General features: G+C 37.6%; 1 protein-coding gene across 2 annotated transcripts; it reads left to right on the top strand.

Annotated features, from left to right (window-relative positions):
* SSR1 (signal sequence receptor subunit 1) lies at window positions 1–25,938 on the top strand. 2 transcript variants are annotated; one of them, XM_044258491.1, is made up of 9 exons: window positions 1–148; window positions 3,691–3,803; window positions 7,516–7,603; window positions 8,880–9,142; window positions 10,878–10,954; window positions 11,736–11,814; window positions 13,492–13,585; window positions 13,861–13,875; window positions 23,567–25,938. In XM_044258491.1, exons 1-9 carry the CDS (start codon window positions 70–72, stop codon window positions 23,632–23,634), a joined length of 876 nt encoding a protein of 291 aa, XP_044114426.1. In that variant the 5' UTR covers window positions 1–69; the 3' UTR covers window positions 23,635–25,938. The 2 variants fall into 2 exon arrangements, with proteins under 2 accessions (XP_044114426.1, XP_044114437.1); XM_044258502.1 differs by lacking the exon at window positions 13,861–13,875 and having other exon boundaries at window positions 2–148.
* The last annotated feature ends 1,601 nt before the right edge of the window (window positions 25,939–27,539 follow it).

Genomic DNA, 27,539 nt, shown 5'->3' with positions numbered 1-27,539 from the left:
TAACGCCATTACCGCCAGAGCCGCGGAGAGCACTGGCGGGCGGTGACTGGACACCGGACCGGCCGCGCCATGAGACTCCTCTCCCGCCTGCTTCTGCTGCTCTTGCTCGTATTCCCCGCAACGGTCCTGCTCCGCAGCGGCCCTGGAGGTGAGGCGAGGGGGGTGGGCGGCGGGTCTTGGCCGGGAAGAAGCCAGCGACAGCCAAGTTTGAAGCCGGAGGCGGCAGGGGATCCTGGGTCCGTCATCCGATCCGCCGGCCTCTCCCCACCCCTTCCCCGACCCCCGGCTTGTAGTTGGGGGTCCCAGCGCGCGCAGGGCGAATCCCCGCTGGGGCCTCCGCCCCTTTCACGCGGAGCGCGGGGCAGTGCCGGGCGACCTTGCTTGGTGGCCGCCCATAGCCTTGCGTTTCTCTGTCCCGGGACCGCGCCTGCTGCTGTGGCCGGAGTTGGTGGGTCTTGGGCACAGGGAAGGAGGCGAGTGGGCAGTGGGCACAGCTGCACCCCGAGCGCGCCGCAGCCGTTGTATTTCTTCTGGCCGCCTCCGCTCCACCCCCTCCGCTCTGGGCTGACGTGTCTTTAGCTTCCACGTTGGGAGTCCTCCTTCATTCATTTGCTGAAACCCGTGGTTTCTACACACCTAAACTCCTAGAGCATCTCTTCCCGCTCCCCTTTCGTGGTCCTCTCCCTGCTTATCAGCCCCTGCACCCTGTGTGTTACCAGGAGTCTTCATTTCAGAAAAACTCCCCATCTTCGCCTGCATTGTCTACCCCTACTCTTAGGCCAACTGAGGAATTCCTGTTACTTGAGCCCTCGTTTTCCTCCCCCCCCCCTTTTTTTTCTGTAACTGTTTTTTGTTTTGTGGAAGCATCACATTTCCCTGGGGAAGAAACATCGAATTCGACATCATACGTTTGTTTCTTCTTTCCAGCAGTTAATCTGGTGTGAAAATAACTTAACCCGACGTTAAAGATGGGGAACCTTGTCTTTTTGTCCTGGTTCTGTTCAGCTTTCTAATCTGTAAAAGTCAGTCCGACTAAACGATCACTAGAATTCCTTTCGATCTGTAAGTTTAAGCAAGCTGTGTGATAATGATTTGATATGAATGATCATGGTAGGTATCCACCAGCGCTTTTGCAAAGAAGAGTGAAGGGACTGGTTGCTCTTTAGTGGATAAAAAACCAAGTGAGAGAATTAACCAAATATCTTAATGAATTCATCTGCAGGCTTAAAGAGGGATTCTTTTCCTTTATGAGTTGCTTGCTGGTTTGTTCTTACTGGCTTTTTAAAAAAAATTGGAGGCTCTTGGGTGGCTCAGGTCATGATCCCAGGGTCCTGGGATTGAGCCTCGCATTGAGCTCCGTCTGGCAGGAAGCCTGCTTCTCCCTCTCCCACTCTCTCTGCTTGTGTTCCCTGTGTCTCTCTCTGTCAAATAAGTAAATCAAATTTAAAAAAAATTAAAGAAAATTTGACAATTGTACTTAGAATCTAGAATATGTTTTTTCAGTTTTGAAAACCTTTTTTTTTTTTTTTAAAGAAACCTCAATTGTATCTAAACCTAACTGGATAGCTTTAAACATTTTTTTGTGAGGAATGGTCTTTCTTTCAAAGGATATTTTTAATTTTTGCAATTGAGAATTGCTAAACTTTCTAGGCACAGAATTGTTACTGATTAATATTAGTATCTACTGAAATGCAGGGTACATATTGAGAACTCCTGAAATTTAAGTCCAACTTAAAATTATTATGTCAGGATAGGTATTTTTCTTATTGGTTTTACAAAGTGACTTGTAAATTATGAATGCGCTGTCTTTGTGCAGCAAACAGTAGAGGCTATTTTTCAGTTCATGATGTGTGGTTCACTGTTCTTTAATGTTTTACATAAATCTTAACAGCCGATAAAAATTCAAGGAACTGGAAAAGGCTTAAAATGCAGAGTCCTTAATATATACTGTTTTTCCTGGGTATTGTAGCATGTACACATGCTTCCTTTCCCACATTTTTTTTTCCCCCTCTGAATTGCCACATCATCATTCTTTCTGAGAAATGTTGGAAGAGTCAGTAGAACTTTGAAATTTCTTTAAGTGACTCTCTTGTCTGAAATAGATTTAATATGACTTATTTAGAGAACTTTTGCCTATAAAATTGTTTCTTGGCCTTAGTTATGCTTAATTTTTCAATGTAAGAGAAATTTTAAAAAGTACTTAAGACAGGGCGCCTGGGTGGCTCAGTGGGTTGGGCCGCTGCCTTCGGCTCGGGTCATGGTCTCGGGGTCCTGGGATCGAGTCCCGCATCGGGTTCTCTGCTCGGCGGGGAGCCTGCTTCCCTCTCTCTCTCTGCCTGCCTCTCCATCTACTTGTGATTTCTCTCTGTAAATAAATAAATAAAAAAAATCTTAAAAAAAAAAAAAAAAGTACTTAAGACATGTTTGGGGGCACCTGCATGGCTCAGTGGGTTAAGCCTCTGCCTTGGGCTCAGGTCATGATCTCAGGGTACTGGGATCGAGCCCTGCTTTGAGCTCTCTGCTCATCAGGGAGCCTGCTTCCCCCATCTCTCTCTGCCTGCCTCTCTGCCTGCTTGTGATCTCTGTCAAATAAATAAATAAAATCTTTTAAAAAAAAATGTTTGAAACCATATGCAAAAATAAGTACATGCTTTCAGTGCTTTCAACCCTGAAGTTACCAGTATAGTTTTTATTTCACTAAATGTGCTTTATGCAAGCTAGTTTTTACCGTGGATGCCATACAAATATTTGTTCCTTGGACTTACATTGCTATCAAGTTCTAAGAGTTTGAGCTGTAGTTAACTTTAATAACAAATGTTTCTTGCCTAGTTACTGAGATTGCTGTTTTCCTTTAGACCCGAACAGGGTTTTGTTTTTTGTATAGTTAATAACAGGGATTAAATTCTGGAGCTTCTTTCTTTTATTTTTTTTGTGAAATTTTATTTTTTTGACAGAGAGCATGCCTGTGCGCACACACGGGCATGTGCGCCCAAGCAGATGGAGGGGCAGAGGGATTGGGAGAAGTTAGGCTCCCCTCGCAGTAAGGAGCCTGCTCGGGGGAGGGGCAGCTAGGTACATGGATGTGGGCCTTGATCCCAGGACCCTAGGACCATGACCTGAGCTGAAGGCAGATTCTCAACCAGTTGAGCCAGCCAGGCACCCCTGGAGTGTCTTAGTTTTAAAACAAACTTACTTGAAGCTTTTTATTCGAGCTTCAAGGCATTTTTAGTTTCAGCAGTTCATTTTCCCCGACAAGTAAGTGCTTTTGAAAATTAAACAGCATTTCCCATGGAAGTTAACATACAGTTGGTAAGACTATTTTTTTTTTTTAATTTTATTTATTTATTTGAGAGAGACAGAGAGAGAGAATGCACACAAGCAGGGAGGGCAGAGGGGAGGCAGGCTCCTTACTGAGCAGGGAGCCTGATGTGGGAGTTGAATCCAGGACCCTGAGATCAAGACCTGAGCTGAAGGCAGATGCTTAACGACTGAGCCACCCAGGTGTCCCTGGTAGGACTATTGATAAGATAAAATCATGAATATTCTAGATGCATTGTAATTTGGCATCTTTCAAGGGAACTGGGAGATTGAATTACTCCAAGGGGAAAGGTGTATTGCCTATACCGGGGACTGAAAAACATCAGTATGCCAGCGGTAAAGCTTAACTTCTAATTTGTGTTTTATTGTTAGGCTCATTAGCTGCAGCTCAGGATCTCACAGAAGATGAAGAAACGGTAGAAGATTCAATAATTGAAGATGAGGATGATGAAGCCGAGGTGGAAGAAGATGAACCCACAGATTTGGTTAGTGTTCTATACAGTGTTATATACATCTACACAAGTGTTCTATACAGTGTCATTCATGTTTATATCATTTCTACAATTTATCTTTTTTTTTTTTAATTTTAAAGATTTTATATATTAGACAGGGAGAGGGAGAAGCAGACTCCCTGCTAAGCAGGGAGCCTGATATGGGGCTTGATCCCAGGACACTGGGATCATAACCTGAGCAGAAGGCAGGCGCTTAACCAACTGAGCCACCCAGATGCCCCTAGAATTTATCTTTTTATAGACCAATTTGGGATTAAAAGTCTTGCGTTTAGAGGTTTGTTACTGTGATCAGAGTGGATTGAAGTTGGGAGAAACAGGCCAGTGACTGAGGATGGATCATGAATATTTTCTTGCACAAGGAGGGAGGCATGATACAAAGAACAATTAAAGATCATATGGACATGAACCTGAGAGGGTAACAGTGGGAATGGCACTGAACCAGTGTTAATAGATTTGGGTAGCGTGCTACTTAGTTTTTTTTACTTCGAGTAGCTTCTCGCTCAAGATCTCATTTTCCTCCTTATTTTTTCCTTCATTCAGTAAGAATATATTTACTGGGTCCCTACTATGTGCTAGGCACTGTTCTTAGTTCTGCAGTAAACAAGCTAGGTATTCTCTCTGCTCTCATGAAGTTTCTGTTCTTAGGGCGGTATATATGTGTTTTGGTGGCAGACAGTGAGGAGCAGGGGGTAAACAGTGTATAAAATGGGCCCTGTGAAGAGGAAGGGGCTTAGAGAAGATCTCTTAAAAGTCCAGTTCTGAAATTTTTACTATAAAATTACAGTAAAACAGTAAGAATGTTGGGCTAGAATCAAGATCATTGCAGCATGCTTCTAGCTCATTTTATTTCCTCTCTTGAACTACTATAATTTATCCTGCACAAATTTTTACTCCAGAATCAGTCCTCTTCACGGAATTAGCAACATATTGCCTTCAGTGTCCGAAAACGAAGGGTATCGAGTATGAACTGTATCAAATTTCTACTTCTGAATATATTATTCACTCATCCTTTTTATGTTTTCTTCTTAAAAAATAGTGAGTTGTCTGTCTTTACTCTTTCTAAGGCTAGGCCTACCAACCTGCGTTCTTGTCCCCATCTCGTCCTGTGGGATTTTGTATTATTTCCTTCTGTAACTTCATTGTTCCTTCTCAGTGACTTGATTCTGATAAGCTATGCGTGTATTTCCCTATGCCACTTCGTATTCCTCCACTTAAGTTGCTACACGTTTTTTCGTTACCAGCACGTTGAAAAGAATAAACTGTACCACTTCACGTTTGTACTGTGGTCTCATCTGATGTAACCAGTAAAACTGTTCTTGCTAAGTCACCATTGACCTAATTGCGAAATTCCTGGCCTGTTTTTCGTTGTTATCTTGTTTGAGCTCTTGGTAGCACTTGCGGAGTACCCCTTCCTTGAGTTCTGTCGTGCTGGCTTCTGCCCCCTGCCCCTTTGGTTTCCTCTGCCCAGCTGCTGCTGCGTGGTCTCTCTACCACCTTCTCTCCCTCTGCTTGGCTCCTTCATGTTAATGACACCGTGGTGTCATTACTCTTCTCGATCACCTTCAGATCCTGATGTTAATGACACCGTGGTGTCAACCAGCACCACCTCTTCTCGATGACCTTCAGATCCTGGCTCTCTAGGTATTTACCTTCCTGAGCTCCATACCTTTATTTCCAGCTCTCTGCCAAATAGCACCATCTGGATACTCCATTCGTACCTGAAATTTTATATGTTCAAAATGGAATTCAGCTTTTTACCATCCATCCCACCTCCGTAACTATTTTCTGTTTTGATACGGCTCTAGTGATTCAAGCTCTTGCCTCATGACTTTCATTTCTTTTTATCCCACACCCCATTAATCAGATCTTCAGGTTGATTTCTCTGAACCATTTCTCAAGTATACTCCTTTCTCCTTATTACAGTTTATGGTTCCTGCCTTCTTGTCTCTGGTCTCTTTCTATTTGTGGGTCTCTTTTCTCAAAAGTAGAAATTCACTAACTCTTACTAAATGAATAGTATCATTAAGGATATTTAATATATAACTTCAAACAATTGCCCAGTCATCAAACAAATGTTTGCGTATCTTCTCTTAAGTATATGACCTGGGTTTGAAGAATATTTAAAGTATAAGACAGTCTTTGCCCTTGAGAAGTCTGTCTCTTGAGGGAGAGAGCGTTTTACATAAGTGAGAGAAGCAAAATGCCAGTAAACAGTGGTGCCCTTAAGCATCTCAATTTGTTAAAGACCTGAACACTTCAAGTATGTGACTATCTCTGTAAACCTCATTGATGAGTAGAGAAGTGCTGCACCTAGGATTAAAATTTTTTAAGGTAATTTTTTTTTTTAACATTTTATTTATTTGACAGAATGATTTGGGGAAAGAGGCAGAGGGAGGAGGGGAAGCAGGCTCCCCACTGAGCAAATAGCCAGATGCTGGTCTTGTAAGCAGGACCATGGGATCATGACTAGAGCTGAAGGCAGACGTTTAACCAACTGAGCACCCAGGCGCCCTAAGGGTTAAATTTTTACATTAAAGTTTGTTCATATTTTTTAACTACTGTATGAAGATAGAATTTACATATCATACCATTAACCTGTTTTAAACATAAAATTCAACAATCTACAGTAAATGTACCAAGTTGAGCAGCTCTGAATTTTAGGACCTTTCCATCATCCCAATGTGATCCTGCTCACTTTTTTTTTAAACCACTTCTTCCGGGGCGCCTGGATGGCTCAGTCGGTTAAGTGGCTGCCTTTGGCTCTGGTCATGTGCCCCACATTGAGCTCCCTGCTCAGCAGAGAGCCTGCTTCTCCTTCTCCCTCTGCCTGTTGCTCTGCCTACTTGTGCTATCTCTCTGTCATCTAAATAAATAAAGTCTTTAACAAAAAAAATAATAATAATAAAACCACTTCTTCCAAGTTGTGACATCTTCTCACAGGAAAATTGTTTTATTAATTTGGGATGATGACAAGGTTGTCTAGAACAGAAGTCAGCAAAATGGCTGCAGGCTAGGTCTAGTTGTCCTTATTGTTGTACATACGGTCTATGGCTACTTTCATACTGAAGCCTCAGAGTTGAGCAGAGGGACCTCGTGGTTCCCAGAGCCAAAAATATTTGATATCTGGGCCCTTGGGTTGGTGCTGCTTTCAGAGTCCTATTTCCTTCACTCTTGTGGGAAGGTGAGGGGGTGGGGAGACTGAGTTTGAGACTTTTTCCTGTGAGGCGCTATTCCTGGCATTTAAACTGAGAGGGAAAATAAATACTGTTTAACTTGTGAATTAAGTGTTCCTCTGAAAGATGCTGTTTTTAAAATTTTTTCAAACTTGACAGATAAAGTTTACCAACCCATGTTCAAGAACCTTACAGTTCGGAACTGTGGTTTGAGTACCTGCAGCCTTGGTATTTCCTGGGTGCTTTTAGAAATAGGGTTTCAGGCTTTCCCTGGAACTGAATCAGAGCTGCATAAAAGCCCCAGGGGACTGGTATGCATATTCTTCTTAGAGATGACGACTATGGAAGTTTTTATCCTAACTGATAAGATACACTGAAATCCATACCACTCCTAATCCCTAATCCCAGCAAAGCTTGGGAGAAGCAATATTTTGTCCCAAATCTAGTGAAGTCGTTACTTTTAAATGATGTATTTTCCTCCAAAATTATCTTTTTAATGTTGTTTTTGTTAGGCTGAAGATAAAGAGGAAGAAGATGTATCTGGTGAACCTGAAGCTTCACCAAGTGCAGATACAACTATCCTGTTTGTGAAAGGAGAAGGTAATAGAGAAATGTTAGTTTTAACTCAGACATGGGAATTTTTCAGATGACAAGCTCACTTTTTGGGGGAAGCATTAGTACTGTTTAAAATCTTTATTCATTTTCCTCTTTCTTACAAGTATGGTATAAATACATATTTGAAAAAAATCCTCTTACATGTGTGATTACCCATATCCATAAGGTAGTATTCCTGGCATTTAAACTAAGGGGGAAATTAAATAGTATCTCTTTTAATTAGAAGTTAAATATTCTTTTGGAAGATACTGTTTTTAAACTTTTTCAAACTGCCACAGTAAACTGACTCATATCTTGAGTGTATAAATATTAGTGAAATATTAAATCTGTATAGTTAGACCTGGATTAGAGCCTAGTTTCATTAAAAGAAAACATATAATGTCTTATATTTATGAGGAGCTATAAACAAATACTATTCTCAATATTTTGTGTGCATTCACTTTATCTTAACAGAAACTGTATCAGGATAGTTACTGTTAAATTGAGATTTAGAGAGATGTAGAACAGGTCTAGAGTTACTCCTCTGTTAAATAGATTATAAAGATGGATTCAGATGTGTCTGTCCCAAAGCCTCTGCTAACTGGGTAAAACTCAGTTCTGTAGGCCACATACAATTATTGAAGAATTTTCTTTTTGATGTTATTATCTTGGTCTTCTCAAGTTTTGTTTTATTCCCACATATATTCAAATTTTATGCCTACAAAAAGTATGATTTGATTAAGAGATTTCCCCTCTTTTATAGCTTCCTCATTGGGTTGTTACTTCAAATTTTGTGTTTTGACTGATTGCTTAAAATGGTATGGGTTACCTGGTTAATTTTATTTTTTCAATATTTTAAAAGATACTACAGTTTTCAGGTGGACCTCTTAGACTTACCTTTCTGTCATTCTTTTCTTGTCTGCACAGATAACAGATATAAGTTGGAGGTGACTTCAAGACAAGTAGTCCCACTGCAAGTTAATCTGACTGCTAAAAATCCATAGCTCTTTCTTTGACCACATAGCGTGGAAGTGATGTAGTCTAACATTGAGATTCTGTGTTCAGTTATGAAGTTGGAGTGCTAGAGTACAGAGAAGCGTTCCAGTTTATACACCAGCTATAATCAGTTACTAGTTAGTAGGAAACTGGGGTGCTCTACTGAAAAAGGTTCTGAAACCACGTCCATTTGTAGGAAAGTTGGCTCAGATCCTTAGTTATGTCTACTTAGTTTGTGTGCTTTGAACGTTTTCTAATCTTCTGGTTTCCTTTTTTTGTTTCTTAGATTTTCCAGCAAATAACATTGTGAAGTTCCTAGTAGGCTTTACAAACAAGGGTACAGAAGATTTTATTGTTGAATCCTTAGATGCCTCATTCCGTTATCCTCAAGACTACCAGTTTTATATCCAGAATTTCACAGCTCTTCCTCTGAACACTGTAGTGCCACCCCAGAGACAGGCAACGTTTGAATATTCCTTCATTCCTGCAGAGCCCATGGGTGGACGACCCTTTGGTCTGGTCATCAATCTGAACTACAAAGATTTGAATGTAAGGCCTGTTAAACATTTTTTTTTCTTTTTTAAGTTACAGATGGATGAGAACAATTGACATTGTTAAATGAATACTCTTATATTTATTCATTCAGGTGCCTATTTATGGTTGGAGCTGAGATGGACAACAGGGAGGCAAAAATAATTTGGTCATAGTTGTCTTCAGGTCTAGAATTCAGCAAGGCAGATAGATATGAACAGGTGATAGCCCAGCATAACTGAACAGACTGGAGATAGGTGGTAGCCTGTAGCACCAAAGAGGGTGTGACTTGAGCTTGAGCTTAACAGGACAGTAAGCCACACAGTGGAGTCTACTTCTTACTAAGATGGTAAAATATATAGAGTAATTTGTTTTGTACCTCCGTTCATTGCTTCTGTTTTTTCCCATTTTACTGCTTTAATTTTAAGTCTTAAGGGCTTTCTGTAAATTTTTTCATCATTTTATATACTCGTAGATAAAAATATAATTAAATATTTTTAGGATAGAACAGTGAGGTTTATGGTTTATGAGAACCAAATAGTCTTATACAAGCTCTGTTGTCTTTTTTGTGGTTTTTAATATATATATAGTATGTCCAATGAATCAATGAGAGAATCCCACTAGAATTTTACTGCTGGGAGTTGACCTCTAGGTGCCAGCTATTACATCCTTCAGATGAGAGCAGATTTAAACCATTCCCTTCTCAAAAAGTTTTCAGAGAAGGAAATTCATTCTCTCTTGGAAGTTTACTCAGCCTTTTTCTTCACATAGTGTTAACATGTTTACTCATGTCTAAGGTAAATCTCTCATGTTGCAATTAAGTTTTCTTTTGTTTTTAAATTAGTGGGTTTTTCATCCTTCAAAATAATATATTATTCTTCCTCAACATTATAGTTACGCAGTTTGAATAATTATATATTTTGTCTTGTTTTCAAGCAGAATTAAGCTTAATCCAACAGACACGTTGCAGTTTTAGTACCATTTTGAATGTTAGTTTATATCAGTGTATTCTGATTCTTGGAATTGTCATTGGAGCAATGCAGGTAGAAAGATTTTGAAGTAAAACTTACATTATTACAGTTTAGCAGTAAGTGACAGTTCTGAAGAGTACTGCCTTTGTGTGAAGCATCAAACACTAGAAATAGCTATCTATGTATTATCCCACTGATTCTTGTATTTGAAAACAAGTTGTGCTGAACTGACAAATTGTTCCAAGACTGCCACAGAAAAATATTTTGATACTGAAAATTGCATTTATTATAAATTGATTTCCAGTCCATTATAAATTTAGAGTATGGATTTGACTTCTGTTCAAGTCTAGTTCTTAAAATCTGCTACGGCAGCTGCTACTATATACGTTTTCATACTCTTCCCTTCTTTTTTGGAGGATTATACTCAGCAGAAGTTACGGCTTCTAGTTTATGGGTATTTATGGGCTTTGTTTCTTTCTGTGCGTTTATCCCCTTTTTATTTTCGTTCCCTGGTTTCTCACACATTTCCCCTTTCCCACCTTCACAAAAGCAGAGGACAACTTTAGCAAAGAAGGAGGCATTTTTTTATTTTGTGGAAAAAAGTAATATTATAATGTTGAGTCTGAATTACTTGTATAGTGCAATTACATGTGACTTTTGAGTCCTACTGATCTAAGTGATGAGAAGGCTGTTTTATATCTATTAGGGTAACAGTTTTCAGAAATCTTATAATCTTCTATTTTTTTTTCAATGCTGTTGACATTTTTGTGATTTATTAATAGGGCAATGTATTCCAAGATGCTGTCTTCAATCAAACAGTTACAATTATTGAAAGAGAGGATGGGTTAGATGGAGAAACGTAAGTGAAGTTTGCAATTTGTAGATCTTGATCTCACAGGGCAGGCCTGGAAGGCTTGCTCCTGTCAACTTTTGTTTTAATAATGAAAATAGACCAAAGTAAGATTTCTGTGAAATCCTGCATATGTAAATCTGTATTTTAGGATTTTATATTTTATTACTATTAATAATGAGTTAGGAAAGATAATAGAAAATGACCAAAATTGTTTTAAAAAGGTAGTTGGCTTTCTGAATGTCCTTTCTTCCTAAATTCCTATCTACGTCGTGCTCATGAGCTGATCATCAGCATCATCTAAGTTACATACCTCTTCAATTGCTGTTAAAAATATAAACTAGATGTTCTCTTAGAAACTGTGTTCTTGAGGGATAATGAGTCATTTGTCACTGTATACCCATATATGTAGTTGACCAAAAGCAGTTTTTAAGTTAAATTATGCAAAATAATTTAATATTTGAGGGAGACAAAACCTAATGCAGTGATTTTAACTGAGCTTGAGCTTGAATGTGATAAATTGTAATTTTATTTATTTGAGATCATATAATTACTTTTTTTGACCAGTTGTTCTTAAAGATAAATCTGTGAAACTTACTACCTAGACTTAAGTAGAATATAAAATATTTTTTTCCTTTGCTCTACAGTTATTTGGAAAGCATATATTGTGTTAGAATTTTAGTTGTGATTACAGCTATGGTATTGTTTGAGTTAAAGCAGGATTGTAGTTTTAATTAGTTGTGATGTTTCTTAAGAATTAAAGCCAGTTTGCTTTTTCCTTTTATATCAGAATCTTTATGTATATGTTCCTTGCTGGTCTTGGGCTCTTGGTTGTTGTTGGCCTTCATCAACTCCTGGAATCTAGAAAGGTAATTTTAGATGAGTGACTCTTACAGCCATACTTTAAAAGTTGTTACCGTACTAAGTATAATCTGGTTATTTGTGACTTTTTGCTCTCAACTGTGGGTTTGTGCATTTACAGGTTTATTGCACCTTTTTTAAAATAAAACCTGAAGATGAGATCTTGGATACATGACTTGTGTCTGTTCAGACTTCCATACACAAATGTATTAGAGTCTTTTGGCTACATCTTCTAGAATAATCTTTACTTTCTTATTGTAATTCTAAATTATGTTAGAATTTTCATTCCTTAAACTCAGACATAAGATTTCATTGTTCTATTTGCTTTTTCATGGATGCTTCTATACCTTTAAGCAGCACAGCTTTTACATTTGCCTTAATACTATTAACTCTAGGAATAATTTCCAGTTAGCAATTAATTGAGTCTTTTCATTTGAAAAAGAAAGAATGAATTTGGCCGTTTTCCATCAAAATTCTGCTTTCTTGTTAGGGTAGTAAAGTGGCAGCACTAATGGACCTGCCATAATCCTGGTTTCTCTTTCACTGTGTCTTTATCTGTCCTCCCTGCAAAGAAAACAGAATAGCCCATGTTCCTCTCAATGGAAACTATAACAAGATTTGTTTCAAAATTTGTATTAAGTACTTGCTCTTTAAAAGAGAAATACTTAGTGCTCAAGTATTACTTTCCATAACTTTCTTTACCTCATTTTCATAGTAGCATTTTTGCTATAAATTCGTGTTAGATACAAGGATATCTCCAGTTTTTTTGTTTGTTTGTTTTAGGGGTTTTTTTTGTCTGTTTTCATTTGAATGAAGCCAGTTTTTAGTTACTTTTCATGTATTCATGTAGTCCAGTTTTGGACGATATACCTAATATTCTTACATAAATGATTAGGTTTGTTGTTTAAGAGCAAGACTAAAGAAGGAATTGAATCACTTTCTCCCTAGTAGTTTTTTGTTTGTTTGTTTTTAAGTTTTTTTTATTTATTTGACAGCCAGAGATCACAAGTAGGCAAAGAGGGAAGCAGAGAGAGAGGGGAAAGCAGGCTCCCTGCTGAGCAGAGAGCCTGATGCGGGGCTCAATCCCAGGACCCTGGGATGCAGACCTGAGCCGAAAGCAGAGGCTTTAACCCACTGGGCCACCCAGGTGCCCCATCTCCTTAGTAGTTTTGATGCAAATACTCCAGGAACAAAGTTTGAGGTTGTTAGCTTAAATGAGATTTAAAATTTTTGTTTTATCTGTGCCAATTGTTTGTGTTTAGTTAGCTAACAGTGCAGAAATCTACCTGCCTGCGTGCAGCATTCCAGTAATTATCTTGAATTTTGTTGGATGTTAAAATAAATTTATGATTTGATTCCTAAAGGGAGAGAAAAATCACTGTATAAATAGAAGTTCTTAGTCAGTCCACCAGCCCACAGACATACAAAGTTTTATAGCAGAGGAAATGTCCTTTAAAACCTGAAAATAAATCATTGTTAGGAAGTTTTATTCCTTATCATCTATTCTTTATAATTGGAGTTAGGCATGAATTTATCCTTCTAATTAATAAAATACTTGACTAGGAATATGTTTTGAAGAGGACATATTTGTTTAAGATATTTAAATTAGGTAACAATACACTTTCTTAAAAATTATAGTGACCATTATAATAGAACTCCTTTAAAATGTTTTTATGCTCTTTTAGCGCAAGAGACCCATACAGAAGGTAGAGATGGGTACATCAAGTCAGAATGATGTTGACATGAGTTGGATTCCTCAGGAAACTTTGAATCAGATCAGTAAGTACTCTTAAAACTTAGTTGGAAAAATTTTCTCTTAAATGGAAATTAAGTATTTTAGATACCAAAATGCTTGGTCAGTGCTACTTAACACTCATCTTTTCCATTACTTGTATAGAATCAAGTGTAATATTAATAAACACTTTAAAATTTTATTCTGAGTAGTATTTTTAAGCTTTAATTTAGAATGCTTCCAAATCAGCAGTTTTATATACAAATGTGTGAATTGTATGTATTCCTAATCCTTTCCTATCTCTTTTTTTCTGTTGCTTCAGTGCAGAGTAGAAGAGGTGAGGCAATTAATTTTTTTAATGGTGTTTGCTACGTATAGTACTGGATTTTGTATAGCATATGAATACTTCATAGGAAGTTTAATGAGTAATAGAAGAGTTTTCTAGCACTGTATTTATTAGAAAAACTAACTACTAACTGCCCACTGTAGTTTGAAAGAATAAAACTGAAACATTGCTTGGTAGTTTATCTAACATATATTTCAGTTTCATTATGTATGTGATTACTTAAAATACTAATATTTATGAAAGAATTAAAGACTTTTTTCCTCCAATTGTCAATGGACTGTTTTTGTTTTCTAAGATTTATTTATTTACGTTAGAGAGTGAGCAAGCAAGCTAGTGCAGGAAGGGGCGGAGGGAGAGAGAATCTCAAGCAGACTCTGTGCTGACATGGAGCCTGATGGGGGCTTGATCTCACGACCCTGAGATCATGACCTGAGCTGAAACCAAGAGTCTGTTGCTCATCTGATGATGCCACCCAGGGGCCCTGTAAATGGACTTTTAAGAAACATTAATTATAAGAGTACTATGGCCTCATATTAAAAACATTAATAAATAGTACAGAAATGAAAAACTGAGATCACCTCCTGTCTACACTAATTGCATTTTCTATAAATAATAGGTGTTCATTATTCTAAGTATTTTCTCTACATTTACCAGTACGTATGTCTGTTGTTTGTGAATATTTTATACAAATGACATTGTATTGCATACACTGTTCTACTTTCTGAGTTTTCGTGTCTTGGATTTTTTTTTTTTTTTTAAGATTTTATTTATTTATTAGACAGAGATCACAAGTAGGCAGAGGGGCAGGCAGAGAGAGGGGGGCAGGCAGGCTCCCCACTGAGCAGAGAGCCCAATGCGCGGGGCTCAATCCCAGGACTCTGGGATCATGACCCAAGCCGAAGGCAGAGCTTTAACCCACTGAGCCACCCAGGTGCCCCTTGGATTTTTTTTATAGTAGTGCTTTATTTACCTCATTCTTTTTAATAACTGGATAGTATTCCTTTATCTAAATGTGTCATGATAAGTTAAACCTATTCTGTATTGAAGGATATTTAGTATTTCCAGTTTTTCTTTCTTAAATTAAAACTATAATGAACATTTTTATATAAAAATTTATGGGATAATTTGTCATTTTTTAATTGAGTTAGTTGACATATAACAGATTCACATGCACAGTGTAATGATTCAGTATTTGTATATATTGTAAAATGATCACCACAGTAAGTCTGTTACCACACATAGTTAAAAAACTTTTTTTTTTAAGAATTTACTTGAATGCATTCTCACAGGCGGGGAGGGGCAGAGAGAGTGGGAGAAGCCGACTCACCACTGAACAGGGTCTCCAACTTGGGGCTCTATCACAGGATCTGGGATCATGACCCTTAACTGACTGAGCCATGTGGGCACCCCATATCTTTTTTTTTTTTTCTTGTACAAGAACTTTTAAGATCTACCCTCTTAGCAAACTTTCAAATACATAGTGCAGTATTAAAAACTATAGACATCGTGGTATCTGTTACACCCCCATGACTTAGTTATTTTATAACAGGAAGTTTGTACCTTTTGACCTCCTTCTCCCCTTTCACCCACCCCTGTACCTGGGATACATAATTCCTTGAAAGTAAAATGGTTGGGTCTAAGGTTACATACATTTTTATTTTAATGAAAAGTCCTATTTCCCTTTCAAAAGATAGTTCATATTCTCAGCAGTGCACAATATTGCCTGTTTCTTTTTCATTCTCACCAATCTTAAGTATTTGTTTTTAAAGATTTTATTTATTCATTTGAGGGAGAAAGTAAGAGGGGATAAGGTCAGAGGGAGAAGCAGACTCCCCGTGGAGCAGGGAGCCCAGTGCAGGACTCGATCTCGGGATTCTGGGATCATGACCTGAGCCAAAGGCAGTCGCTTGATCAACTGAGCCACCCAGGTGCCCACCAGGCTTAGGTATTAAGTATTATCAAATGTTTTAATTTGGCGGTATGGTACGAAATGTTGTCTTTCATACAGTTAATAAGGTTTGACTTCTTTACACATATATATTGGCCACTTAGTATCTGTTTTCTTGTGAATGGGCAGTTCATGTCCTCTCCAGGGTTATGAAGTGAATTGTTTTATTGTTACTTTCAGGGAGCTTTCTCTGTTGAAATATAATTATGATATGGTAGTTCCTTTTTTAGAAGTGGGTAGAAAGCAGTAACAGCATAGGAGGGAGGGGCCTTCGTTCTCTAGGAGAGAGTAGGTGAGTCATTCATGAAAGTTGACTTTTGACCAGAGTCTTAAGAAGTTAGGTGAGAAGGAATCTTCAGTTTTATGTACCAGGCTAAGGACTTGGCTTTTCTTCTTGATAAAAGGGAGCCATCAGATACTTTGAAGCAGAGAAATAAATTCATATTTTTTAAAAAAAATTATCATAGTTTTGTGGTGTATGGTTTAGCAAGTATAGCAAGCAGGAGCCACTAAAAGTTGGGATACCAGTTAGATGATTTCAGTATAGCATCTGAGAAATCCTTAGGGCCTGAGCTAAAGCAGTAGTGATGTGGAGGAAAAGAAACTAGAAAGGTTTTTCAGGATTGGAGCAGATTGGGCTTTGGGTGGCTTTTTGGATGTTTGAGGGAGGAAGGAGGGAAGAGTTAGAGTTTTAGGCATCTGGATGGAACATGATCCTGTTACTGTTAGGGAATATAAGAAGAGCGGCACAGTGCATGAGGGGAGAGGAATTAGAACAAGGTCTGTTGATGGTGAGGAGCCCTGATAAGGATGTCCAGTAAGCATTTGAAAGTTGTATTTAGAGCAGAGGTGAATCAGGATTTGGAGACATTGATGGGGCACCTGGCTGGCTTAGTCTGTGGAGTGGGGTTGTAAATTCAAACCCCGCTTTGGGTGTAGAGATTATTTAAAATTAAATTAAAAGATTTGGAGACATTGGGACATGCAGCATAAGTGGTAGCTGAGATCCCATGAAATACTTTATCTTCAAATTTAAATCTTTGCTGTTTAAGGACAAGTTTTCCATATTATCCTGATACGGATAGCAAAATATGGAATTGGGTTGTAGGGTAAACTGTGGTCTCTTTATAATGCATCAGAATTACTTATGTATGTTTAAAATAAGGTTTCTTCATGAATAATTAAATTTTAAATATCTTACACAGAATTGTTTGAAATGTTGAAAAGCATTAAAAGTCACAATTGAAAAGTAAAGTCACTATAAGCTGTGGAGCCGCCCCTCCCAAAGAATTTCTGCATGACAAATGGATTGTGGGTAGGGGAGTGGTTTTATAGTATCTTTCTCCCTGACATTGTTGTTCGTGAACTTAAAGCTGAGAATTATTACACTTACAGAGTTTTTGTATTTATGATGGTATTTTCATCAGCAGCTGTCAGGTGTTTAGTCTGTCATAATACTATGCTATGTTCTCAGTGGGCATGTTGAAAAAAAGAATATTACTGTTTTTTTCAGGAGTTTACATTTCCACCTGAGGAAAATAAAGCACATTTATGAAATATTTGAGTAATCAGAGATGGTATCTGATATGTGATAGAGGGAATTATATGGACAACTTCTAAGTAAGGAAAGGGGACCATATTAGGATCTAGGGAGGCCTTGTTGAAGGACTGTTGAGCACCTCCTTATACTGGGCATTCTAGAACCCTCTGCAAGGTGAGGTGCTGTCTCTATTTACTGATGAGAAATTGCTACTGAGAAAAAATAACCTGCTAAGATCCTCAGCTGGATTGTCACATTCTGAAGCCCATGTGCTTTCCCAGGAAGATTTAAGACTCAAAGAAGGAGAGCGTTAAAGTCCCTAAATGTTTTCTAATGGTACTGGTCTTTCTTGCTCAAAATGTGATTTTGTTTTAGGTCCATGTCTTAACCACCAAAGATACTTGTATTATTCCTTTTTCCATTTACATGAAACCCCTCATTTTGGAAAAGCTTCATAAACAACAGTGAAACTTCTGAACAGCATTGATACAGTTTGATTTTCCAGTTAGGAAGATGAAAGTTTTTATCAAAATCACGGTTGTGATTCATTGCCCTCTACAGACTTATTGAGAGGCACGTTATCTATAAATTGTTACTGGAATTTGAAAATAGGTGGAAAGCATGTCTCATACATACAAGCACTCTCATACATAATCAGTCCTTTTTCACCATTACTATTAGCAAAGCCTGGGAGCTAAGAGGTCCTAGTTGGAGCCTCATCCTGTGAAATCAAAGGAGTCCTGAGACCATTTCAGAAATTGGGTGCACAGTGACTCTTAATGATAAAAAACAAACGGAGGGTTGATGAAGGGTGGTGGGTGAGGGACAGGTTAGATGGCAGATGGGCATTAAGGAGGGCACTTGTGATGAGCACTGGGTGTTCTATGTAAGTAATGAATCACTGAACTCTACTCCAGGAGCCAGTATTGTTCTATATGTTAACTACCTAAAATTTAGGTTTAAAATAAACATATATATTACTTTGAATAAAAGAAAAAAATCTTCAAAATTGGGAACACAAAAGTTAAGAAGGAAGAAGGGTATAAAAAAATACATGTGATTAGTAAAAACATAATTATTTGCCCCCCCCTTTTTTTTTAAGATTTTATTTATTTATTTGACAGACTGAGATTACAAGTAGGCAGAGAGGCAGTCAGAGAGAGGAGGAAGCAGGCTCCCTGCTGAGCAGAAAGCCCGATGTGGGGCTCGATCCCAGGACCCTGGGATCATGACCTGAGCTGAAGGCAGAGGCTTTAACCCACTGTGCCACCCAGGCGCCCCCTGCCCCCCCCCTTTTTAAGTAGTCTCTACACCCAACATGGGGGTTGAACTCACAACCCTGAGATCAAGAGTCCAATGCCTTATTGATCCCAGGACCCTGGGATCCTGGCCTGAGCCGCAGACAGAGGCCTTAACCCACCAAGCCACCCAGGCGCCCCGACTCCCGTGCTCTTTTTGCTCAGTCAGTCAGGCATTCTAATTATTTGCTCTCTTAGAGTTAATTTTTTTTTTTTTTTTTTTACAGTGCCACACTGTAAATCAAAAAAATTTTGATTTGCAAAGAAATAACTCCCTTCCTGGTAGAAATAACATCACATTTAAAGAGTAATGAATTATTTTATATATTAATAAATAATCATGTCAAAATTTCTTCAGTGGTTTCATAAATATCCTTTACAACTGTTTTTCCAATATGGGACAATGCATTGCACCTGGTAGCTCTGTCTTAAGTACCCCCCCACCTTTTATTTAAGTCCCTTTTAATTTATAACAGTTCAGAAAGGTTGGCTTTTCGACCTGTGGAAAGTGGCTTCTCATACTTTAATATGTGTAAAGATCATTTGAAAATCCTGCTGTGATGCAGGTTCAGGTAAAGTTTCAGATTGGTGCAACACCAAGTGGTGTTTCTAACAGGCTCCCAGATGGTGCCAGTGCTGCTGACCCAGTTATCACCCTGAAGGATGAGACTCGAGAAAGTCCCATGTTCCCGATTTCTCTGATTGTTTTCTCTTGATGCCTTTTGGTTAAAATTTCTTTAACGTGGAAGATAAATCTACAGGTTTGATTAGATTGAATCATTTTTGTTTCATAGCATATATCATGAGTACTTCTCCCTGATCACATCAAGAGACAGTCTCTGATTGTCCCATCATTAATGATCCTGAATTGAGCACTAGATTAGGGTAGGAGCCACATGACGTTCTCATGTAACCAGGAAAGGGTAGTGGTTTTGCTTGCAACCTTGAAGTTCTCTCTGTGGCATTACTTTGGCATCACACAGATCCCCAGTTCAAACCATTCACCAGCTTAAATCCTTTCATGAATCAGTGTTTCAGAAGTTTTGTTGATTTTTAAATGAAATTTCTTTAATTTTTACTAACTGCCATTCTTTTGTGAAGTAGAGCTCTCCATCAACTGGGGCTTTTTGGTTACTTTATAGAAAGCAGTTACTGTTAGGAGAGGAGGATAAGTGCTTAATTTCCCTTTACTTTCCAATTTTCAAAGAGTTAACTTAAAACCACCCAATGTGACAAAAGAGTTTTTCTAATTTTCTCTTGTTTCTTGATTATCATGTACCAACTCAGTTTTTCATAGAATCAGTATATTTTAGCTGTATTCTTTTTTCATGCTCAGATTGTTACAGTTTTGACTGCTGGCTGCCTTTCTATGCTTCATCTCAACCAAAGGGCTGAGATGGGTTTACCAGTTGCCTTTTTTGAACCACCTCCATTCTCACCCTTTGGATCTTTGAATGATCCCTTCCTTGCTGGCTCAACAAGATAATCCAGATATTTTGTGTTCCATGCTCTAGGCATGGAAAAAGCTGTTTCTCCAAGGACTCCTGGATGATACTAGAAATGAAAATCTAGGCTTTAGGAATGTCACTGATACTGGGTGACATTTTTTCTAGGCCTATTCTGTGAACTGAGCTAGAAAATACATATTTTTTCAAACCCTGAAATCATGCTGATATTTTCAATTCAACTTAAAAAATACTTTTACTTAATTTTGTATGCTTGTATTTTGTTTCTCTTAACACTTGATTCCTTACAGCAGTAGTTCTCAAAACGGTAGCACTCCAGAGCCACCTGGCCAGCTTCTTTCCCTTGCTAGGCCTCACCCCCTAGAATTTCCAGTCAAGTAGGTCTGGGCGAGGCCTAAGGATTTGCCTATCTATTTTCTCAGGTGATTTTTGAGGCTGCTGGTCCAGACCATACTTTGAGAACCACCCTTCGAACATGGTTTTCTCAGAGTAAAGGGGTTGAGCCAAATTAAAGATAATGTAGGAAAAAATAGCCCGATCTTTCAAAGATAAGACATGTGCTTTTCATATTTGAGGACAGAATGGAGAAAACCAAGAGAAAATTTAAAGATAATGAAACAGGAGATGCGCATGGTAGTGGAAGTCTCTCAGGCTTCCAGGAATATTGGAGGGGGGGTAGTGTGAGAACAGACAGGTTTCAGGGGCCACTGTTTAATTTGGCAAGAGATTTTTCTCGTCTCCGTCTCACTCATCAGAATGTAAAGAAAGGAGGGGTGGTGTGAAACGATTTGAGCCTGCTACAAATACATTTTCTCCTGATGTGTTGTGCATTTCAGATTAGGGTGCTTCTGTTTCCCTCAAGTCTTTAACTGTAAATGACAGGTTAGGTGCTATTAGTAGAAAATTACAGGTCCTTTGTTTAATACTAGTGTTTTAAATGTATACGTAAGGCAACCTGATCAGAAACTTAGAAAGATGAAGTCTTTCATGTAATTTGACTTTCTTTTAATTTGGGGATCCATTAGAAAGCTTGTAATTTTTATCTCATTAATTTAAAAAATTGATCTGACAGCTATTTATGTAATATGACTCCCCCAGGTGTAGTAGGAAATGGGATAGATTGTGCAGTCTGAGAAGGGATTGGTGAGGGCAAGTTTAGGTTTCTGCTGACGTTTTGCCTTTGTCTTTTTAAAAAAGAAAAAAGTTGCAGCTTTGCCACAATTAGGTGGTTTTCTATAACACCTTTCTTTTTAAATAAGAGCAGCTTGGGCATTTTCAGATCTGCCCCATTTACTGAATCTCATTAACATCATTTCCAGTGTTTTTTGTTCTTTCAGTTAAGTGATTTCTTATTTCATATAGTTTTAATCTTTGCTCTTAAAAGTTGAAGTATTTTGACCTTAAATAATATATTAGGTTTTGGGGTTTTTTAAGTGTTTTTTTAAGGTTTTTGGTGGGGCAAGTGGTAAGAGGGGGTTGTTTTTTTTCTTGGGCTGAAAAGCATTACACACATCAGTTACTGTTTTTTGCTGAAGTAAGATAAAATGCTGCTTTCTAGGCCCTTGAGGAATTCGGAGCCATTATCCCAAAAGCCGAATGACTCTAGAATGCTGTCTTACTCTGTTGCTCTCTTGTATCTGCTTCTTAACTTGGCTGTGCTGGGCTGGTGGAGGTTTTTAGATTTCTTGTTAAGGTAGGCAGAGTTGGCTGCCTTACTGGAGTCCAGTTGGGGTGTTGAAACAGGCATTGAAGGTCCTCTGTGGCTCTTTTTCATGTGTTCTATTGAAAACCCTGCTGCAGATGGTTGAAATTGTTGTGAAGTGTTGATTACTGACTTAAGTTTGCATAGTAACCACTACATTCACACAGAGGGCTGTTGGATTCCAAAGTCCTTTTTGGGGCATCTGGGTGTCTCAGTCAGTTAAGCATCCGCTTTTGACTTGGATCATGATCTCAGGGTCCTGGGATCGAGCCCCACATCAGGCTTCCTGCTCACCGGGGAGTCTGCTTCTCCCTCTCCCTCTGCTGCTCCCCTGCTTGTGCTCTTGCTCTCTCAAAGAAATAATTAATCTTAAAAAAATAAAGAACATTTTGAGGAGTGCCTGTGTTGGTTAAGCGTCCAGCTGTTGATCTCAGCTCAGGTCTTGATCTCAGGGTCCTGAGTTTGAGCCCCACATGGAGCCTACTTAAATAAATAAAGCTCAAAGATAATATTCAGCATATTGTTTATCTTAAAATATTATCTAATAATTGGTCAGTTGCATAAAGGCAGTAGTTTTAGTCTAATCTTTCTGAAATCTGATGAAAGTTGTAGGCTTTTTCCATCAGAAAAATGCTTCTATGCTCAGTTTTGGGTGAGTTGAGACCCCCCCCAAACACTTCATTAACTAACCTATCTTAATAAAGTATCGGGGTCAGTTTTCCTATGATTTGCAGACTCAGTATTTCATAGTCATTAAAGCATATTTTTGAAAAGGAATTTAGCTGCTAAGTATTCTTGATAGACATTTACTGTATATTTTTAAATTACAGTTTTGGGATCTGGCAATTTTAGAAAAATTAAGATCCTCTAGGTAAATTTTTTTTCATACCATTGTTCATGAAATGCTTACAAAATAAACCCCATACTTTGGTGTTAAATATTTTTTCCAGCCCTTCATTTTTTTTTTTTTTTAAGCTGGAAAAATAATTTTAATTTGTAACTTGTACCACAAAGGGTCTTACTTCCTAATATGTAAAGTGCTCCTAGAAATTAAAAAAGTAGTGGTCAGAGAAGAAGATCGCCTTACTTAAAGAAACATACAGGTGACTCCTCTTCCTGGATCAAAGTAAAAACTCACCACCAATTTTAGTTTTTGTTTAATAGAACCCACTAGGAAGATAATGTAAGGAGATAAAGAGAAAAAAGTATATATACAAAGAAGGCTTGTGTTTGCAGGATGGTTTTGATACTGATCTTCTAAAAATTTCCTTTAACCTGCTGTTCGTTGCAGCTAAATTTGTGAAATTGCCAAAAATTAGCAAACTGCATGGCTTAATTTGTAGGCAGTATAGGTGTTTTTAAGCTGCAAATTTCGTACCTTTGACACGATCTCTAAAGCACTTACTTACACATGTATAAACATATTAAATTGTAGAATTTAAGATTTTGCTTGGTTGCTTAAATATTCCAGTAACCAAGAGGAGACCTTTTCCCACCCTGGTCACAAAAAAGTTTTGTTTGAATTGAGTTACTTCTTGAAGGATTATTTTAAAGGTTAGTTTAACACCTGTACTACTCAAGAGGCATTTATACTAGGGTGTTTTTGCATGTGTGTTCTTTTGTTTCTTTGTAAACTTAGTGGTAAAGTTGAAGGAAAATGCTTTCTAAAGGTCTTTTGCATCCATCATATTTACAATAAGCAAGTTAAAACTTTCTCTTTTCTTCCAGATAAAGCTTCACCAAGAAGGTTGCCCAGGAAACGGGCACAGAAGAGATCAGTGGGATCTGATGAGTAAATGTTCCTTTGTGCAACAATTCAGTCTTTACTTAACCTGCCCTAATGTTTTTCGGCCTGATGGGAATTAGTGCAGAGAAGCCATATCACCATAGAAGGCAACTACTACTTATGTGTGGACTGAGCAATCAGAGTCTGTGGCGATAATATTACTGAAAATGCACTGCATTCATTTTTCTAAAGTAACAAATTTGGTTTTTTTTAAGCCATTAAAATCTATGTGTGTGCGTGTGTATGTATGTGAGCAGTTGGTGTTACCAGAATCATTGTTGAACTACCTGAAGCCTGCCTTTAGAATACTAAATACAATGCTGTTGTGTCTCTTTTTGACATTTTCTGGTACTTCCCCCCCCTCCCCGCCAAAACTCAGTGAATATTTGTCCAATACGATTGTAAATGTCCTGCCTTAGATTGTTTTAAAGAAAATAGTTTGTTTCTCTTTTAGAATTGCTCAAATCCAGTTGATGGAGCAAATTAGTATTCTTGTTGTTGCTGTTTTACAACTAGTATTCTAAAGGCACAAACAGGAGTAGCTGCTTTTTAGCAATAGAATTGTTTTGGTATTTTGCTGCTGTTTACCATAATGCGCACCTTCAGAAAACTTCCCAAATGAGTCCAAGGAATTTGGGGATTTCTAGCAACAAAATTGTGAAGCATGAGAATTCTGCTGATTTTGATATATAAAATCCACCCCTTTTTCTTTTTTTACTTTTTTTTTTTTTTTTTTAAAGAAAATGGTACATTTGTGGGACCTGAGTTGTGTTATTCATTGTTTTCTTTCTGACCCACTTAGGTTTTTTTGTTTTTTTAAGAGATCATATTTTTCCCTTAATAGGAGTATCTTGCTTGAAAAAAAAAATTGCCTTGGTCTATAGACTAAGCAAAAGTCAGTTTATAGGGGCAGAGATATATTACAAGTAATACTAATCTGTAAAAAAAAAAAAAAAAAGAATTGGATATTTTTTTAAGTAGTTAACCAGTTGGTTTTTTCTAATATTTTTGGGTAATTTGTTCAGAAAACCTTTTTTAAGTAAATCTGAAGAATTCCAAAATTTTAAGCACTTAAGATCTCAGTACCAAAATTAGATTGGACTTTGTAAAATCCTATTAGAGTCACTCTTGTCCCAGGTAGTAAATGAAGTTTGGCATTATTGTCAGACTGGATAAAGAGTAAAGTAAAATAGTGTGAACAGATAAGAGGCTTTTCCCCTCTGTCTTTAAGCCATATTCTCCCACATATATTTTGTAAAGAAATGGTAAATGAAATTCTAGTGGCTGTTTAATTCCTGATCTGTCTTTAATACAATGGATTTACCCCTCCTGCCCTGTTCTTTATAATCCCCGGCCATTCCCACACGAAACAACAGCAAAACAAGACACACAAACAAAAAAATCTTACCAAGTTCTTTAAGTATTTAAACATCTGAGCCAAAGCCTATGACAATAGAATAGAAGTTATTGTTGTATAGTTGTTAATCACTTCGCAAGTAGGGGCTAAGGTGTCAAATTCTCTATATTGGCATTGCTGAACTATAAACTTTCTATATCTGTAATATAAAGTGTTTTGAGTTTTTAATTGGGCTGTATGATCAGTAGCTTATTTTGAAAAAGCTCTATGAGCTGTAAAAACTGCATGTTTTTTTGTTTAATGTAATATAGGAGACCCTCCACCTTCTCAAGGAATATATTTCAAAACATTGTTTTGTGAATTCCTAAGTTTTTGAAACTCCTAGAACCATAATGCAGTTAGGTGTAATTACAAAATTTAAATGGTTTCTAGACAGTTTCATTGACTACTTGGTGGTACTTAGGCAGTGGCAAAGCCACTGAGTTACAGCTGCCAGCCCTTCTGATTCCTAAGTAATTTGCCTTACATGCTAGCCTTTCCACTGCTGAGGTTCAGATTAGTACCTCAGAAGTTATTTGTCATGTTGTTTAGTTTTTTAGCGCTGATTGGGAACAGTTGAAAACTCTTAAATCCTCAGCTGCCAGGGTCTTCTATAGTATCAGTATGTGTTTAGCAGAAAACTAACTCCATAATGAATGGAATTCAATTCCACACATGGTTTGTTCAAGCACACTTAATAAGTAGCCTATTTTTTAAATGTCTTTTTTAAATGTAAATATTTGGATGAAGTTTTTAAAGTTTGTTTTGATATATTCATTTGCTACACCAACCATGGTTTCAGAACTTACCTTTTGAGCAAATTGGTTTCAGAATCTGTAAAATGAACCAAGAATCTTGTGTACCAAACCTGTCACGCAGACATGTGAGAATAATGTGTTCATAAAGCATGGATCTTGCTTTGGTTGTATAGCTTCATCATTCATTTCACGGTCTTACGTAGTGAGTGACTTTTCAGAGCACCCCTGCCCTCTGAAGTGTTGTCTGAACAGTGGGGGGGAGGGGGGGGCGGAATGGGACCTGCGAGGTCCTGAGGAAGAGAGAAGTCAGAAGAAGAGGAACGTGGGCTTGACTTCGGTAGTTTTTAATATTAAGTCAGTTTCAGGAAATAGCGACTTTGATAGGAGGAAAAGGCAGATTTAGCTCTTAAAAAAAGAACAACAATATTGAAAGCCACTGCCTTAAAGGTATATTTGCAGTGCATTAGCCTCTAATTGTGTTTGTCTCCGTTGAGGAGTAGTCAGTGGTGGTAATGTGACCTTGAAATCTTTATTTAATGACTTAACATTATTTTGGAGGTACAGTAATAGGTAAATGTAATATGTCAGCCTCATATAACATTCATCTTTTTTGGTAGAATGATTTCCATACCCTTGGTTGGAAGAAAAAAGAAACTTGGTCAGTGAATTTAAATAATGAAGTAATTTTTTTTTTTTTTTTTAATCTTGAACTTGGCAATACACATTGTCTCTCACTGGGGTTTTGATAGGTTACAATTCTTGGTCTTTCATTTTTTATTTTAGTTCCAAAATTAGATGTTAGCTTAAATTTAAAAATTATAATCTGTATTTCCAGCTACGCTTGAAATATTCACCACATTTTTGGATGGCATGATTTATGTAACATCAATACATTTATTCTAGTTTTACTAAATAAAATCCTACTTTGAACTAATCTCTCCAGCTTAGTGAAGAACAACCTTCAACTCCTCACTGCTAGCATAAGCGGCATTTTAGTGTAGTACGGGCAAGAACAGAGCTGACCTGCAAACTTTCCAGCAATTTTAGGCCTCTTACAGAACTTTACCAGTTAATATTTGTATGCTTTTATTCTTTGTTTACACAAAAGCCTAGACTTTTATAGTAATTAATTCTATATATAACCTGAAGTTCTGGAGTTTTCCCTTTTTCAGACTTTGGAATTATTTAGGAGTATGGCTCTGAGGTTCAGGTACCAATAGCTGCCTTTTTAAAGGCAATAGAAAAGGAACTCATTTATTAAACATCAGCCATGGACTGTGTTCTCTTGGGCCTCTCCTTTTCGTCATCTAATAAAGCTTCACAACAACTCCCTAAAGGAAGGTGATTCTCACTTTACAGAAGGGAAAAAAAAAAAACCTCCTGATTTAATTAGCTTGTTCAAGGTGTTACAATTTGATTTTAGATTCAGAACTTTTTCTAAAACTCCCACATTCTTTCCCCTGCACCATGTTTAAGATGGAAATTTTTATAAAACCAAGCATTTGGGCAGCTTACTAATACTTGGTTTTCCAGAATTCAGCAGCCGAAAAGCTCCAATAAACTCAATATTACTATATTTCTACTTATACTATACAGTAGTATATAAATGCCAGTCAACTCCAGGATACTAAAAAATAACCCCAAAGAGTTTCTGAGCTATTACAAATTGATTTTTGTGTTAGTTTGTGGTGTATCCATGTAATTCAAAATTTATATATGATAATTGAGTCATCCACAGAAACCACCTTAATCTCAATAATG

The sequence above is a fragment of the Neovison vison genome, chromosome 1 (assembly GCF_020171115.1).
Source record: "Neovison vison isolate M4711 chromosome 1, ASM_NN_V1, whole genome shotgun sequence".
Lineage (NCBI taxonomy): Eukaryota > Metazoa > Chordata > Mammalia > Carnivora > Mustelidae > Neogale > Neogale vison.
The sequence above is the reverse complement of the archived record's forward strand: the minus strand, read 5'-3'. Positions and strand labels throughout refer to the sequence as shown.

Coding starts and splice junctions, on each gene's coding strand:
- SSR1 (XM_044258491.1), top strand. CDS start 70: ATGAGACTCCTCTCCCGCCTGCTTCTGCTGCTCTTGCTCGTATTCCCC. Junction 7,604..8,879: donor CCTGTTTGTGAAAGGAGAAG/GTAATAGAGAAA, acceptor TTTGTTTCTTAG/ATTTTCCAGCAAATAACATT. Junction 9,143..10,877: donor TGAACTACAAAGATTTGAAT/GTAAGGCCTGTT, acceptor ATTTATTAATAG/GGCAATGTATTCCAAGATGC.